Below are 14535 nucleotides of genomic sequence, written 5' to 3'. Positions count from 1 at the left end.
AAATATTGGCTCATTTGTCTTGATGCTCGTTTTGCTCTTTTCTCCTGCGGGCATACAATCATTTTATTTTGTAAACAAAACATCGCAGGAGAACAGAAGTGCACCGAAAGGTGCCTAATTTTCCATCTTTCTTTATTTTTAATTGTAATGTATGTTATATTCCTTTATACTGTAAAATAAAAACATTTTTTACTCAGTGTATGAAAAGGATAATGCAAATAATGATGAGTGATATCAAAAACAAGGTACTGAAAGAATGGCATAGTCAATAATAATTGGATTTCAGATGATAAACTGAAGAAAAATTAACCCAGAATGCAATAATATGGGAAATAAATTGATTTTTGACAGACGTGCATTAGGAGTGCACGCATGTTGTGCATCAAAAGGGACAGACGCGGAATTCGTGTTTTTTCGCTAGAGGGCGCTGCTTTCATTGCATGTGTTGTGACGAGCGGGGTTAGAGTTGAATGTTTGACAGAGAGAGCCCAATATGGATGCCATATTCCACGAGAAAGTAAGTTATTCGTCCACATTCTACCTTTTGATTACGCATTTCTCCCCTCATAAATCAATTAAAGCTGAATTCTCGTGCCGGTCATTGCTAAAATACGTCCATCGGGCGATGGTTTAGCCGTTTGGGCTTGGCAGTATTGTTTTCCTGTTAGCTATGATGCTAAAGATGCTATTAGGTAATTATAAAACTTTATTTTCAATAAGGACCCAGTAAAAACAGACTGACTGTAGATAATTGGGATATCTAGTAACGCTAAGAACAGTAGTGTGGAAATGATTGTTTGATCTCATGCTAAATGTTTAAATTGCCTCACCTACTAAAAATATTATGAATCTCTCATTTTTGTAGATATACTTATTGATTTATGGTCAGTATGAATGTTGTCAAAACATTGACAGTCACGTTTGTCAACCGTAATTTGTTGTAATTAAAAATGTGTTTCAGTATTGTGGTTTTTGTTGTTGTTATTGTTGTTTTAAAATTTCGATTTGGTCAGTTAGTTTGCATTGGAACATTTAAAATTGCAGCAGGGCAGGTCAAATCTGTAGGATCTGATACATATTTGAATCTTTTTGTATTTTTGCAGCAAGAAGGCTCTCTCTGTGCCCAGCACTGTCTCAACAACCTACTACAGGGTGAATACTTCACCCCGGTGGATCTCTCCTCTATTGCCCATCAACTGGATGAAGAGGAGAGGATGAGGATGGCTGAGGGGGGGATGGCGAGCGACGATTACAGGACTTTTTTACAGGTGGGGAATATTTATAATAGATCTGAAATACAACTTCAGGAGCAGGTTGAGAAAGAGTGAGATCAATTTAAAGGAAATAGGTTTATTACCAGACTGCACGATGGGGAGAGAGCTCTAACAGCTGTGAACCGCTCACAGTCTGTTGTCCTTGCAACTCTTTCTCCGAATGAACAGTGGGTCAGTTTTTATATATGAAAACAGGGTAATATTTCTAAGACAGCGATGTAAGTTTTTGTAAACAAAACTTTAGGCTGATATGGTTAGACATTTTGCAGGGCTAAGTTGTATGCAAACACGATATTTTTATAGCTCTCACAAACTGCCGCATCCTATCTTACATTGCGCGATTCGAACAAGCAATTATTAAGCTAGTTGGCCACATCGCACAATACAAGCAAACAATTGCAAACCCTGTTAGCCAGCCTATCTTCCATTTCGCCATGCGAACAAACAATTGCAAAGCCAGCTAGTTAGCCTATCTTACATTTTACGATCTTAACAAACAATTATTAAGCCAGTTGGCCAGTCTATCCCACAATTTAGAATATCAATGCATGTATCTGCAATCCAAAGTGATCAATTGTTCTGTTTATTTGCAGCAACCCTCTGGAAATATGGATGATAGTGGCTTCTTTTCAATACAAGTGAGCTCCAAAGATGATTTTAAGGCTTTTTTCTCTTTACATTTGCATTAATTGCATTTTTGTGATGTTATTTTAGGTTATTAGCAATGCTCTGAGAGTATGGGGACTGGAACTTATTCTCTTCAACAGCCGGGAGTACCAGAGCCTGAATATAAATCCAATGTGAGTTAACTATCTCCGGCCGGTCTAATAAATATGCTGAAGTGTCTCTCGGTTTATTTCAGAAATGAGAAAGCCTTCATATGCAATTACAAGGAGCACTGGTTTACTGTACGCAAACTCGGGCAACAGGTACAAAATCTGCTCTCTTACGCTACTCTTTTACATCTTAATTTATTTATAGGATTTGTGATTTTCCCATTGCAGTGGTTTAACTTGAATTCCCTTTTGACTGGGCCGGAGTTGATCTCCGACACTTATTTAGCGCTTTTCCTTGCGCAGTTACAACAAGAAGGTAACGCAAAAGTCCAATGGTTTCCCAAAACACAAAACACTAATCGAAGCTGTCACGTGCAGGTTATTCCATATTTGTAATCCGAGGCCATCTCCCAGACTGTGAAGCAGAGCAAATTCTCGGGATCATGAGAGTGCAACAGCAGCAGCGGCCGAAACTTATTGGCGAGGACCAAGCTCAGACAAGTGCAGGGTAGAGTATTTCAAATATACTTCACTTCAAATAAGTGAGCAAACTGGTTGAAATCGAGCAGGTAGTTACCATTCCATTGGGAGAGCCTTTGTGTCTGCCAACTAGCTTAGTCGCGATCCATCGACTAATGAATTGACACTTTCAGAAGGTTGGCCACGCTGAGCCAGACTGAGATGGACTTCACCGTCCAGAGTGAGGTTGTAGACAACGATGAAGAGCTGAAGAAAGCTCTGGCTCTCAGCAGACAGGACATCGATGTAGAAGATGAAGAAGCTGATCTTCGCAGAGCTATCCAGCTTAGCATGCAAGGTACACCAACACCTATAAATAAATAAATAAAAACTGGTTAATGGCAATACTGCAGAGGTTTACCGCTCAGGATGATTTTGGTGGGGCTGAAAAGCTAGAACGCAAAAGTGTATCTTCAGTGTTTTTTTTCAGTTCTCTGCTTGTTTTTCTAACAAAATTCTAGGAGCCGTGTTGACCAACGCTTCTTCAGATTCGAGTAGTGGACCTGCCAGAGTCGACCGAGAGTCCGATGGAGAACTGAGAAGCAACAATGACATGCTCACCGCGGACGAGCTAAGGAAGAGAAGGCAAGCTTACTTTGACAGGTGCGTGCAAGCCAGAATGTCGATTTCTGATCGCTGTTATTGACTAAAGATGTGGGGGGGCCTTGCCAAAATGATCTTTCTAGGCAGCAGCATCCTCTCCGGTCTACCATTCCTTCACAAGACAGCACAACAGCAATAGGTAAGCATTAGCTAGAGCGCCTAGTGTTCAAGCTACGATCGAGAACTGGAATGTCATTGGTGGTCTTTGCTTGCTTTTTTCCCCCCAGAGAACAACTGCACCGAAGTGGACCAACAACAACAACAAAAGCCTAGCCTGTGATGGTGGAAGAACGTCGGCTTTTTGTCAAAAAAACTCCCTGGGCTTGTAACCCCTCCCAAAGCAGGGGCAGCTTTGCTCCTTCCTCCAGTCTACCTATTTGCAATTTTTTTGCAAAGGTGAACTTTCAGGAGACAGAAACGTTTTCCCCTTGTCCCTCCGCTGATGCACACACGAGAGACGAGAAGGACGAGAGAAAAAGAACAGCAGGCAGCCTGCCGTTACTTCCATTGAGGATGCGGAGAAGCTGAACTTAGGACGCAGTGAAACAAGTTTGCCTTTTTTTGAAGAAGAAAAAAATTTCCCCAAACCATGGCGCCTTCTATTTGTACTTATTGTAATACCTTGTTTTTTTTCCTCTGCAATGAATATAGATAAAGGTAGTGTTCCATACAAAGGGGTGTTGATGGTGGGTGGGTGGTAAACTCGTACCTCTCTTCTAATCTAAGTTGTAAAATTGCGCCTGCTTTTTATGTTGTTTGTTCTAACACTAGTCCATTTGTTGGAGTCGTAAGGCATCAGAAAAGTCTTTCAATGTCTTAATATCACACTTCATTTTGAGCTGAAGGTAATCAGGCAAAAACATATATCTGTTGCTGTGCCTTGCTTTATTATGGTAAATATTAGTTACACATATCATATATGGTGTATATTAGTTAGCCATTTTGGGTGGACGCAGGGTATCATTTAATTTCGGGTGACTGAATGATGTAAACCAGTGGTGTCCGAACTATGGCCCGCTACACTAAATTTTGCATATTTGGAAAATATTAGTGAATATGGCGCACAAAAGAATCTTCAGTTCAATCTTCATTCTTTTTGCATTTCTCAGATTTATTATCACTAGTTGGAGAGAGTCACTTTAATAGTGCCTCTCTATTATTTCCAATCATTGTGAGAAACTGAAGAATTTCAGTGCTTTGTTTCACATAAATAAAGTTATATTTTAAAAATTCAATGTCATCAATTGATCTCTTGGTTGTGAGTTTCTATTATATATATATATTATATATTTTATATATATATATATATATATTATATATTTTATATATATATATATATATATATATATATATATATATACACATATATATAAAATATTTTCGGTTTTCCACTTTAATATGGAACATAATTAAAGAAAAATTTGGTTTCCTTTTGCAATGAAAAAGAAATTAGATTAAATAAATGATTTTCCCTTACTAAGAAAACAAAGCTCAAATGAACATTGTTTTAGATCTATAAAAAAACGGAATATTCAGGGATTTTGATCCAGTTCTTTTAATCCATTTATAAATAAATAAAATCTAAATATTATATCTAAAATGGTCCGGCCCACATGAAATCGAGTTAACGTTAATACGGCCCGCGAACCAACCCGAGTCTGACACCCTTGCTCTAATGTGTTTTTGCTATTCTCTTTAGGACACTGACACACACCGACAGAAAGCATCAACCTATTTGGAAGGGGCAGGCAAGCGCAAATACGTAGGCTGTGTGCCTTGGTTAATGTGTAACACTCAAAGCACACTTGCACTTTGTTTCCCCAAATAAGAAGATTCTCACTTATTGTTACTCAAGATGGATGGTATGTATGGGAACGATTTTGGGGAAAAAAACTCTTATTATTCTTGACTGAACATCCCATTAACAACACATTGGTCTCCTCATTTCAGGTTGTCTTCCACAACGTTCCCGGATCCAAATGGCAGCCACATCCAAGTGGAAGATGGGCTTTTTTTTCATACTAATGTGCCTCGTCGCTCCGGGGCAGCAAGCATCGCTTCCCTTCAACAGCATTTATGGTCTTTCTTACAAGAACATGGATTTTGCCATGGACCTGTACCGCAAAATATCCACTTACCACGACAAGAACATCGTTTTCTCTCCTCTGAGCATTTCCACCACTTTTGCCGCCCTCTCCATGGCCTCGGACGGCGTCACGTACGAGGAGATACTGAAAGGACTCCACCTGGAGAATCTGGAGCAAGCTGACCAGAAAGATCACATTCCCAAGCTGTTCCAGATGCTCCACATGAACATCTCGCAGAATGGGGCCACTACACTGGACCAAGGAATGGCCCTCTTTGTCCGCAAGCACTTTAGTATAGAGAAGACCTTTGAGGATCAGATGAAGTCCTATTTTTCCGCAGACGTTAACCTTGTAGACTTTGAAAACACCAGCGCCAGCGTCGATCTCATTAATGAGTACATAAAACAAAAGACCAGAGGAAAAGTGACAAATATGCTTTCCAGCCTCGATCCGATGACCGTGCTCATGATGGTCAACACTTTCTACTTCCAGGGTGAGTTTAAATCCAACATTGACCATCTTCTAATCCACAGGTGTCAAAATGGCGGACCGGGGGTCTGAAACCGGCCCGCCACATCATTTCATGTGGCCTGCACAACCGACGATAGATAACTAAACTTTAAAAATCCATAAAATCTCCATTTATTTTTCTTAAACAACTGTTAAATCTAAAAAAAAATATAAATAAATAGAAGCAAATATATACTTGGCTTTTTTATTTTTCAATGTAAATAAAAAATATACAGGTACTACTATCTTTCCTTTTTTAAATGCAAAACAAAACATTAAAATATAACATAAAAACAAGAGAATATTCCCTACTAAAAAGCTAATTCGTCTCGTAAGAGGATTTGGACAAATGGTAATGTCTATAAATTATCTAAAAAAAATCTGTCAATTGATTCGTCAATGAATTCCGCCAGCTTAACATAAACATAACATAATAAAAAAATTCATTTTTAATCCGACAGATTTGAGTACTGCATTTTTGATGTGCCCTTGACTTGTACAGGTGGCTGGCAGATGCCCTTCAACCCCAACTACACGTACAACGCCCCATTTTACGTAGACAACTACAATATTCGGCAAGTTCCAATGATGTCGCTCGAGGACAAGTTTCAAACGATGGAAGAAACTCAACTCGGTGCCCGTTTGCTGAAACTGCCCTACTTGGAGGGCGTGTCTATGCTCATCCTGCTGCCCAACAAAGGCGTGGACTACAACACTATCGATGACGAGATCACAGCGAATAAGATACTCGGTTGGATCAAGAAACTGAAACAAACGTACGGTGCATTTGCTATTTTTAAATTTTGAATTCCATGGCAAATGAGTACGTAAATTTCTTCACAGTAAACTGGAGATCCACATCCCCAAATTCAAGATGGAGGAATCGTACTCTTTGCACGACATTCTCCCAGAAATGGGCTTCGTCAGTCTATTTGGCAGGTCTGCCAATTTGACAAAACTGAGCAAAGACAAAGGCCTAATGGTTTCCGAGGTCTGGTTTTATTTGCGGATACTGCATTTCAGTCTGAAACATGTTTCTTTTTCCTATGCTCAATTGATTTTGATTGGCAGGTGCTTCACAAGGCCGTCATTGATGTGGACGAGGTGGGGACCACGGCAGCGGCGGCCACAACCATTGGAATTATTCCTTATTCCTTACCCAGGACCTTCATTGTCAACCGTCCGTTTTTTTTCTTCATCTACCACGAAGACACAAAATCCTTGTTGTTCATGGGAAGGGTAATTGACCCCACCGGAAACTAGCAGTCGAGAACTGCGGTACTTTAACGGTGAAAATGTGTTTGGCTTGGCTGAAACGTCAGATTTTCTGTAGTTTGACATTCTTCTGGTGGTTTATTTTGTGAAAGACTAACCAATCCATGATCTGTAATAAAATGCTACCAAATGTGCTGAATTCTGAATAATAATTACTTCCACGGCACTTCCTTGAACTGAACATTCTATGTCACATGTGTCAAAGTGGCGGCCCGGGGGCCAAATCTGGCCCGCCGTATCATTTTGTGTGGCCCAGGAAAGTAAATCATGAGTGCCGACTTTCTGTTTTAGGATCAAATTAAAATGAAGAGTATAGATGTATATTAAATTTCCTGATTTTCCCCCTTTTAAATCAATAACTGTATTTTTTAACCATTTTTTTCTGTTTTTTTAGTTCAGAAATCATTTTGTAAAATCTAAAAATATATTTAAAAAAAGCTAATAAACATTGTTTTAGATCTATAAAAAAACTGAATATTCAGGGCTTTTAATCCAGTTCTTTCAATCCATTTATAAAAAAAAATCTAAATATTATATCTAAAATGGTCCGGCCCACGCCCATTTCCTTACTGCAATTGTAGTCATATTCAAAAACAATATAACCGCAACAATGCATCGTTATTGCAATGTCATTATAAACACTGGAAATTGTGTTACAATCATTAAAAAGATATAGCATATCTATAGCATATTAGTTGACTTAAAAAGATGTTACTTACCTTTTTACCACTATATGGCGGTAGAGGTCTGAAATGTTATTTATCTTGTAATCCAGAAGAAGTTTTCAAACCACGTGACAACAAGCAATGGCTGCTTCCTTTTAGCATGTGCTTCTGTCTTCATCTTCAATAACATTCGAATATCCCGATTGTAGTTAAAAAGCGATATTGTGGCTAAACATCTATACGTTTATTCGAAAGGAACAAACTGCTGATCGTGATCCACATTTGAAGAGTGAGTCGACACGTTTCCTTTTAGTTGAACGGGGCTTCCTCTGTTGTTTTGAATAGTTCCAGAAAATGGACGCCAAGAAGAAGAAAACGAGGCGAAGGAGCTTCGCTTCGTTCAAAAACAAGAAACGAAACATTCACGTGACGGGCCAATGGAAGGCGGTGGATTTGGATCCCGAAATCTTCTCCGATGCAGGCTTGGGGGGTGATACAGGCATGGGGGGTTTGGTTTGTTTTGAAAAACTCACCAAATATACTCTAGTGGACAGCAAAAACTCGACAAGTAAAGCTGGAAAGAAAAAGGCAAAGAAAAGAAAGTCATCTGAAGCTGAAAAGGGAGACTTGGACAGCAAAGCGTCAGAAAAGACTTCCGAACCCGCCAAGAAGAAAAAGAAATTTACAGATGATGAATCCATCCAATTCACAGATAATGAATCGATCCAATTGACAGATAATGAATCGATCCAATTCACAGATGATGACTCGATCCAATTTACAGATGATGAATCGATCCAGGATGAGACCACCGCGGAGGTGTCGCAGGAAGATACAAGCGATGAGGAGGAGACCACCAGTACTATCTCAGAAACTAAACCCAAGAATAAAAAGAAGAGAAAGAAGAAGAAGCAAAAGGCAACAGACGCAGCCGAAGAAAGCAACAGCACTCAGGATAAAGAAATCAAACCCAAAAAACAAGTGAAAAATTGGACTAACGCTGCCCTGTCTGGTTCTGGGGTCGAAAATGTCGACATGCATACATGGAAGGACCTCTACGTTCCTCCTATAGTCTTGCAGGCCCTCAGCAACCTCGGCTTTACATCTCCGACCCCAATTCAATCCTTGGTGCTGCCTCCAGCGATCCGAGACCGATTGGATATTTTAGGAGCGGCTGAGACGGGTAAATATGTCTTTAAAACAATATTTTCCCCGTAAACCTAATGATATGTCAAGATAAGTCTGCTGTCATTTCAAGAAGTGGCAAAACATTGCTTTCTTTTCCATAAAAGAATGTTCCAAATGTAAAACCAAGGCCGTGAAATCTCAAGACGTGTACTTCCAATGAGCAAAGAAACGAAATACTGCAATTTGCAATTGTGTGCTGTCATTTCAGGAAGCGGTAAAACGTTAGCTTTCGGCATTCCCATGATCCATAACATCCTGGAATGGAAGGAGAATTCCAAAAAGCCCGGGAACGATGACGAAGCTCCAGACGTGAACCACAAAAACCCAACCGCATCGCCTGAACCCGGCGACGAAAGTCCCGAGGAGGACCATGACGAAGAAGGAAGTATCACTGAGGTGGATGACCAAGGTGAATCTGGGGAAGACGACAGCGACGGTGACGAAGATCAGGACGGGGAGCTCGGTTGCGTGGAAGTCATTGAAGATGTCGAGTTTGACGACGAGACCGCCGTGAGAAACAAGTGCGCTGTAGATGATGCTCGCCCCCTCCTCGGATTGGTCCTCACCCCCACCAGGGAGTTGGCCGTCCAGGTCAAACACCACATCGACGCTGTAGCCAAACTCACTGGTGAGTCCTAGATAAAATTGATTGATTTTTGATTGGGGACATCCCTACTTTGTAATCATTGTGTAAAAAATGTACTAGTAGTTTTGAGTTTTATCCAAAAGTTCCTCTCGCGCAGATATCAAGACAGCCATAGTGGTGGGTGGAATGGCTCTACAGAAACAGAGAAGGATGTTGAATTACAGGCCAGAAATCATCATTGCCACTCCTGGACGCCTTTGGGACTTAATCAAGGAGAAACATCCACATCTGGCCAACCTCAGACGACTCAAGTGGGTCACGTCTCCGCTTTTGCACTTGAGAAGCTTTTCCCGCAGTATTCATTAACGGTGGCGTTGTTTTCCAGGACCCTGGTGATCGACGAGGCCGACCGCATGGTAGAACGAGGCCACTTCGCCGAGCTGGAGTCTCTGCTGGAGATGTTGAACACCACTCATTTGAATCCCAAGAGGCAAAATCTGGTCTTCTCTGCTACCCTGACAATGAGCCACAAAGTGCCCTTGCGCTTGCTGCAGAAGAAGTCTAAGTTGACGCAGCAGAGCGACAAAGTGGCCCTCCTCATGGAAAAAGTAGGGATGAAGTCCAAACCCAAAGTGATCGACCTGACCCGGAAGGAGGCGACAGCGGAAACCTTGACCGAGACGCAGATCCACTGTCAGAAAGAGGAGAAGGACTTTTTCCTTTACTACTTCCTATTGCAGTATCCCGGGCGTACCATGGTTTTCGCTAACAGCATCGACACCATCAAACGGCTCAACGCGCTGCTGATCATCCTGGACCGCACACCGCTGCCGCTGCATGGCAACATGCACCAGAAGCAGCGTCTGAAAAACCTGGAGAGGTTCGCCGAGAGGGAAAGGTAAGTTGAATTTCATTTTTTTTAACTTGTAAGCGTTTGTTTAGATTTAGTAAGACTACCTTTAAGTGAATGCAACACTTCCAAAGAATAATGAAAATGTTATAGTACTATTTTGTGTGTCTTTTACTTCATTCCAATACTCATTTGTGGAATTTAATGTCTCTAGGGTAGACCTAAAAATGGGCCTTTTGTTTTTTTTTCTGCAGTTGTGTGTTGCTGACAACGGACGTGGCTGCAAGAGGGCTGGATATCCCCAATGTGCAGCATGTCATTCACTACCAGGTAACATTTGTCACTCCATTCTTTTGGTTCTCCAAAAACCAAAATTTGAGTGACTTAAGTGTTGTCCACATTTGTGCGTGTCACCTCGGTTGAACTGTAGTGTCCAAAAATGTAAAATATTCTGATTTATTTGCTTCCAATCTCAATTTTTTCCCCAAAAAAACTTTTGCCAATACGGTGCTCATATTTTTAGACCAGTAAATGACAAATCCTGTTTTTTTGTAATAAAAGTGGTCCCAGTGGGTATGTCACAGAGGCTGTTGACAAATATTACATGCTGTTATTACCATTAGTTTTTTAACAAATCTTCCACGTTCAGGTTCCTCGAACATCAGAGACGTATGTCCATCGCAGCGGAAGAACGGCCAGAGCTACAAAAGAGGGTCTCAGTTTGCTGCTCGTCGGCCCCGACGACATGATCAACTTCAAAAAGATTTACAGGTCCCTGGGAAAAAACGAAGAGCTTCCCATGTTCCCCGTTGAGATCCAGTGCATGGCGGCAATCAAGGCAAGTTCTCAACCACTTAAGTTCTCAATGTATTGATTGTTCCGGTGTTTTTTTTTTTTGTGTTTTAAAATGTGAATCTCTATGCAGGAGCGCGTCAAACTGGCCTGGAAGATAGAAAAAGTGGAATTCTACAACAGCAGGCAAAAACACCACAACTCCTGGTTCAAGCAAGCAGCAGAGGCTATGGAAATTACTCTAGATGAAGACCTCTTGTTAGGTGAGCACCATAACCGTACCGTCCACGTTCAGAACCGATCAAATAGGAAGATCTGATCAAATTAACGTACTTTTGCAGGTAACGGGAGGGACGATGATGATGATCGGGAGCAAGAAATGATGGTGAAGGGCATGAAGAAACAGTTGAAGCACCTCATCTCTCAGAATATGTTCAAGAGCGTGACGAAGACCAAATATCCTACTCAGATGGGAAGCTTGTGCCTGTCTCACTTTCCTGTCTTAGGCGAGCAAAGCGCCCTCACGAGGTTGACGGCACAGCAGAATAAAATAACAACACCTGTGCCGCAGAGTAAAAAAGCCAAGAAAAAAGGCCACCGCCGACGCTGAACTCAAATCTGCAATTTTTCCTCCCCAGAATAAGACAGCAATCTCACACACCTGAATTTTTATCCAAATAAAAACCCTTTAAAAAAAAAAAAGTAATTCTGATTGTGTGTTGGAAAGCAGGAGTCAATACATTGAAAAACAACTTTCTAAACAGTGTATACAAGCTCATTTTTATCTACTATGTATATGCCCATTTGATTGGTATATGAAGAGGAGTTACCGTCCTAAAATGCTGTTGGAATTGACCTCGATCCAAGTCAGCGTGGGGGTCGCGGGCCCAGGATGCTAAAATGGGAAATGTGGTGGAGGAGGTGCATGGAGGGCTCTTCGCCATCGCGGATAACGTGGTGCACCAACTGCTCATCTTCGCCGTCCATGGAGACGATGTGGATGCAGATGTCCAGCGCCTGAGTCAGAGCCAAGATGTCTACATGGTCACACTCCATCCCCATAGCTTCCACTTCCTGCACAAAAATAGAAATAAAGTCCAGAAATATAACTCCAAGTCGATTTTTATTTCTACAGTAATATCTCGTTTATGTATTTAACTCACTCATTACAATATAAATAAAATGCAGACACAGACCTCTAGTGGATGGTAATATACTCAGTTGTGGCTTCCTTATTTCATGTTTGTATAATTCCTGCTTTATAAACCTTTCATATATATATATATATATATATATATATATATATATATATATATATATATATATATATATGGCAGATCATAGTCGCAATGTCGTGATTTTGGGACAGGTTAGACCAGACATGGGCAAACTACGGCCCGCGGGCCATATACGGCCCGTTAGGCCTTTTAATCCGGCCCGCCGACGTTGTCCAATGTTTATTTTTATTTTTTATTTTTTGCGGTGAAAATACAGGAAATCATTGGATGTTCCTGCATGAGCAATTCAGCCGTCGGTTTTGTGATTTTGGAAAAATTGACAGCTTGTGTCATTTCCTTTAGTCCTTTTTTTCTGTTTATGTTTCATATGTACTGTTAACGGGTGCAGTTTTTATATGTATCGTATCTTGTGCTGACCCGGTCCGCCTGTCAAATTTTTAAAGTCAATTTGGCCCCCGGGCCGAAAAGTTTGCCCAACCAAGGGTTAGACCTATATTTCATCCTGTATTTGGGAAATTTCTTGGTTGATCTGCGAGATATTACTGTAGATTGATTTTTTTTTTTTAAATGACACGTGTGTTCTTGCTCCTGTTATAGAGTATGATGTGTTTGATGTTCTACTGACTTGATGACAATAGGACTGCAGACTGGGCGCCTCCACAAAGTTGCAGAAGTCGTCAGCGTGGTTCTGCAGGTGGGCCGACGTGAGCAGACGCAGGTACTGCACCACGCTGTCCGAGGTCACTTGATCGTTAAAGAGCCTGTAGAGCATCTCCTCCTGATTGCTACCCTCGCAATGTTCGATGACGTTGAGGATCTTTTAAGGAGATAAGTAGGATGACATAGAATTATGTGGAGATGAGTTTAGCTTCCATTGATGGAAGCAAAAATTACCCTAAAAAATCATTACTGTATTTTCCGGACTATAAGTCCCTTTTTTTTGGCTGGGCCTGTGACTTCTACTCAGGTGTGAGTTGTCTTTTAGATTTTTTTTTCAGACCCCCCCCCAACAACTTGCTATTTTGATTTTTAGGCTATAGTTATCAAAAAGGGTTAATGTTACATCACCTGGTGCCCGTTTTGTCTGTTGTTTTACTACTACGCTATGGGCACACACCAGTATCACACCTGCCATAAGCAGGTGAATGTCTACTACACATAAATGATTTAGTAATAATAAAATGTAATGATTAATATCTATGAATGGGTGGCCCAGAGCATGAGTGGTTCCCGCGTCGTCCTCACAGCTAAAAATATATAAAAAAATAAAAAAATAAAAATTGGGATTTTATTTTGTGCGCTCCATATGATTTGCTGTGCGCAGAGAAGACGAGAGGGAACATTGTACGTTAGCATGTTTTTTTTCTTGGTTTTTGATAAATAAAAAATGCCACCCAAAATGCAACTATTGGCGAAGTAATGAATATTGATTAAGTGTAAAATAAAAAATAATTTACTGTATTCAAGTGAAGTTGGAAGTAACTCTGGTCAAATCCTGCAGATGAGAGGGATTCGCTGGTAGTTATGATTTTCTCCTTGAATCTAAGTAGGAGAGGACAATAATAAGGTGTTTTTTGTTTGTTGTTGCTGTTTTTGTGTGGATAATAGGTTACCTGTGTAAAGCCTTGACATTGTGCAGAATTGATTCCAAATAGGCGAAACAAAAGGCTCTGTAAAAACAGTTCCCGTCGCCTCGCACTTTCCTCACGGAGGAGAACAAGTTGCTCAGCTCCTGATTTCGAAACAATAATTAAAAACAATGCAGTTTTCGCTTCCTGCGAGCAAACTTACTTGACATTTGCTGGAATGTTTTTGTTGTCGGAAGAGCACTGAGATATCTTCTCTGTCAGACACCAACCAGCCAGACTCCATTTTTTCGCAGGAAAAAAACCCCGATTTAGCACAAGGTGTCGCTTCGAATGACTTCGTCATGCCTTTTGGTTTTTCGCCATTTCGTCACGTCGACGTCGTAATGTAAATTAGAGGTGGATTTAATCTTAAGGAAACGTTTCGTTTAAAGGCGTATGGCTAAATTTGTTTTCAAAATAGACGGAAGTATGACAGTACCACGTGTGTTTCTCTTAAAGGGGCAGTACACCATTAAAGTATTGGCTTGAGCAGGCATGTACGTATATAGATACTAGTACTTTCACAAGTTTTTGCCTCAAAAAT

General features: G+C 40.7%; 4 protein-coding genes across 5 annotated transcripts; 3 read left to right on the top strand and 1 right to left on the bottom strand.

Moving 5' to 3' along the window:
• The first annotated feature begins 349 nt into the window (after positions 1-349).
• Positions 350-4407, top strand: atxn3 (ataxin 3). 2 transcript variants are annotated; one of them, XM_077620622.1, is made up of 11 exons: positions 350-517; positions 1104-1268; positions 1868-1912; positions 1989-2074; positions 2137-2203; positions 2279-2366; positions 2429-2558; positions 2707-2867; positions 3031-3172; positions 3256-3311; positions 3400-4407. In XM_077620622.1, exons 1-11 carry the CDS (start codon positions 494-496, stop codon positions 3450-3452), a joined length of 1017 nt encoding a protein of 338 aa, XP_077476748.1. In that variant the 5' UTR covers positions 350-493; the 3' UTR covers positions 3453-4407. The 2 variants fall into 2 exon arrangements, with proteins under 2 accessions (XP_077476748.1, XP_077476747.1); XM_077620621.1 differs by having other exon boundaries at positions 2704-2867.
• A 605-nt stretch (positions 4408-5012) lies between these two features.
• On the top strand, positions 5013-7183 carry serpina10b (serpin peptidase inhibitor, clade A (alpha-1 antiproteinase, antitrypsin), member 10b). Its single transcript, XM_077620620.1, has 5 exons — positions 5013-5034; positions 5123-5752; positions 6272-6545; positions 6613-6760; positions 6841-7183. The coding sequence occupies exons 1-5, from the start codon at positions 5028-5030 to the stop codon at positions 7030-7032; spliced, it is 1251 nt and encodes a 416-aa protein (XP_077476746.1). The 5' UTR covers positions 5013-5027; the 3' UTR covers positions 7033-7183.
• A 613-nt stretch (positions 7184-7796) lies between these two features.
• Positions 7797-12327, top strand: ddx24 (DEAD (Asp-Glu-Ala-Asp) box helicase 24). The gene is made up of 8 exons (XM_077620618.1): positions 7797-8892; positions 9106-9525; positions 9641-9794; positions 9869-10381; positions 10588-10663; positions 10983-11171; positions 11259-11388; positions 11467-12327. The coding sequence occupies exons 1-8, from the start codon at positions 8064-8066 to the stop codon at positions 11733-11735; spliced, it is 2580 nt and encodes an 859-aa protein (XP_077476744.1). The 5' UTR covers positions 7797-8063; the 3' UTR covers positions 11736-12327.
• LOC144089609 (ubiquitin thioesterase OTUB2-like) lies at positions 11779-14422 on the bottom strand. Its single transcript, XM_077620623.1, has 5 exons — positions 14155-14422; positions 13977-14095; positions 13821-13905; positions 12989-13180; positions 11779-12199 (listed from the first exon to the last, which is right to left on the bottom strand). Exons 1-5 carry the CDS (start codon positions 14293-14295, stop codon positions 11993-11995), a joined length of 744 nt encoding a protein of 247 aa, XP_077476749.1. The 5' UTR covers positions 14296-14422; the 3' UTR covers positions 11779-11992.
• Between the last annotated feature and the right edge of the window lie 113 nt (positions 14423-14535).

Source organism: Stigmatopora argus, chromosome 15 (assembly GCF_051989625.1).
Source record: "Stigmatopora argus isolate UIUO_Sarg chromosome 15, RoL_Sarg_1.0, whole genome shotgun sequence".
Taxonomy (NCBI): domain Eukaryota; kingdom Metazoa; phylum Chordata; class Actinopteri; order Syngnathiformes; family Syngnathidae; genus Stigmatopora; species Stigmatopora argus.
The sequence above is the reverse complement of the archived record's forward strand: the minus strand, read 5'-3'. Positions and strand labels throughout refer to the sequence as shown.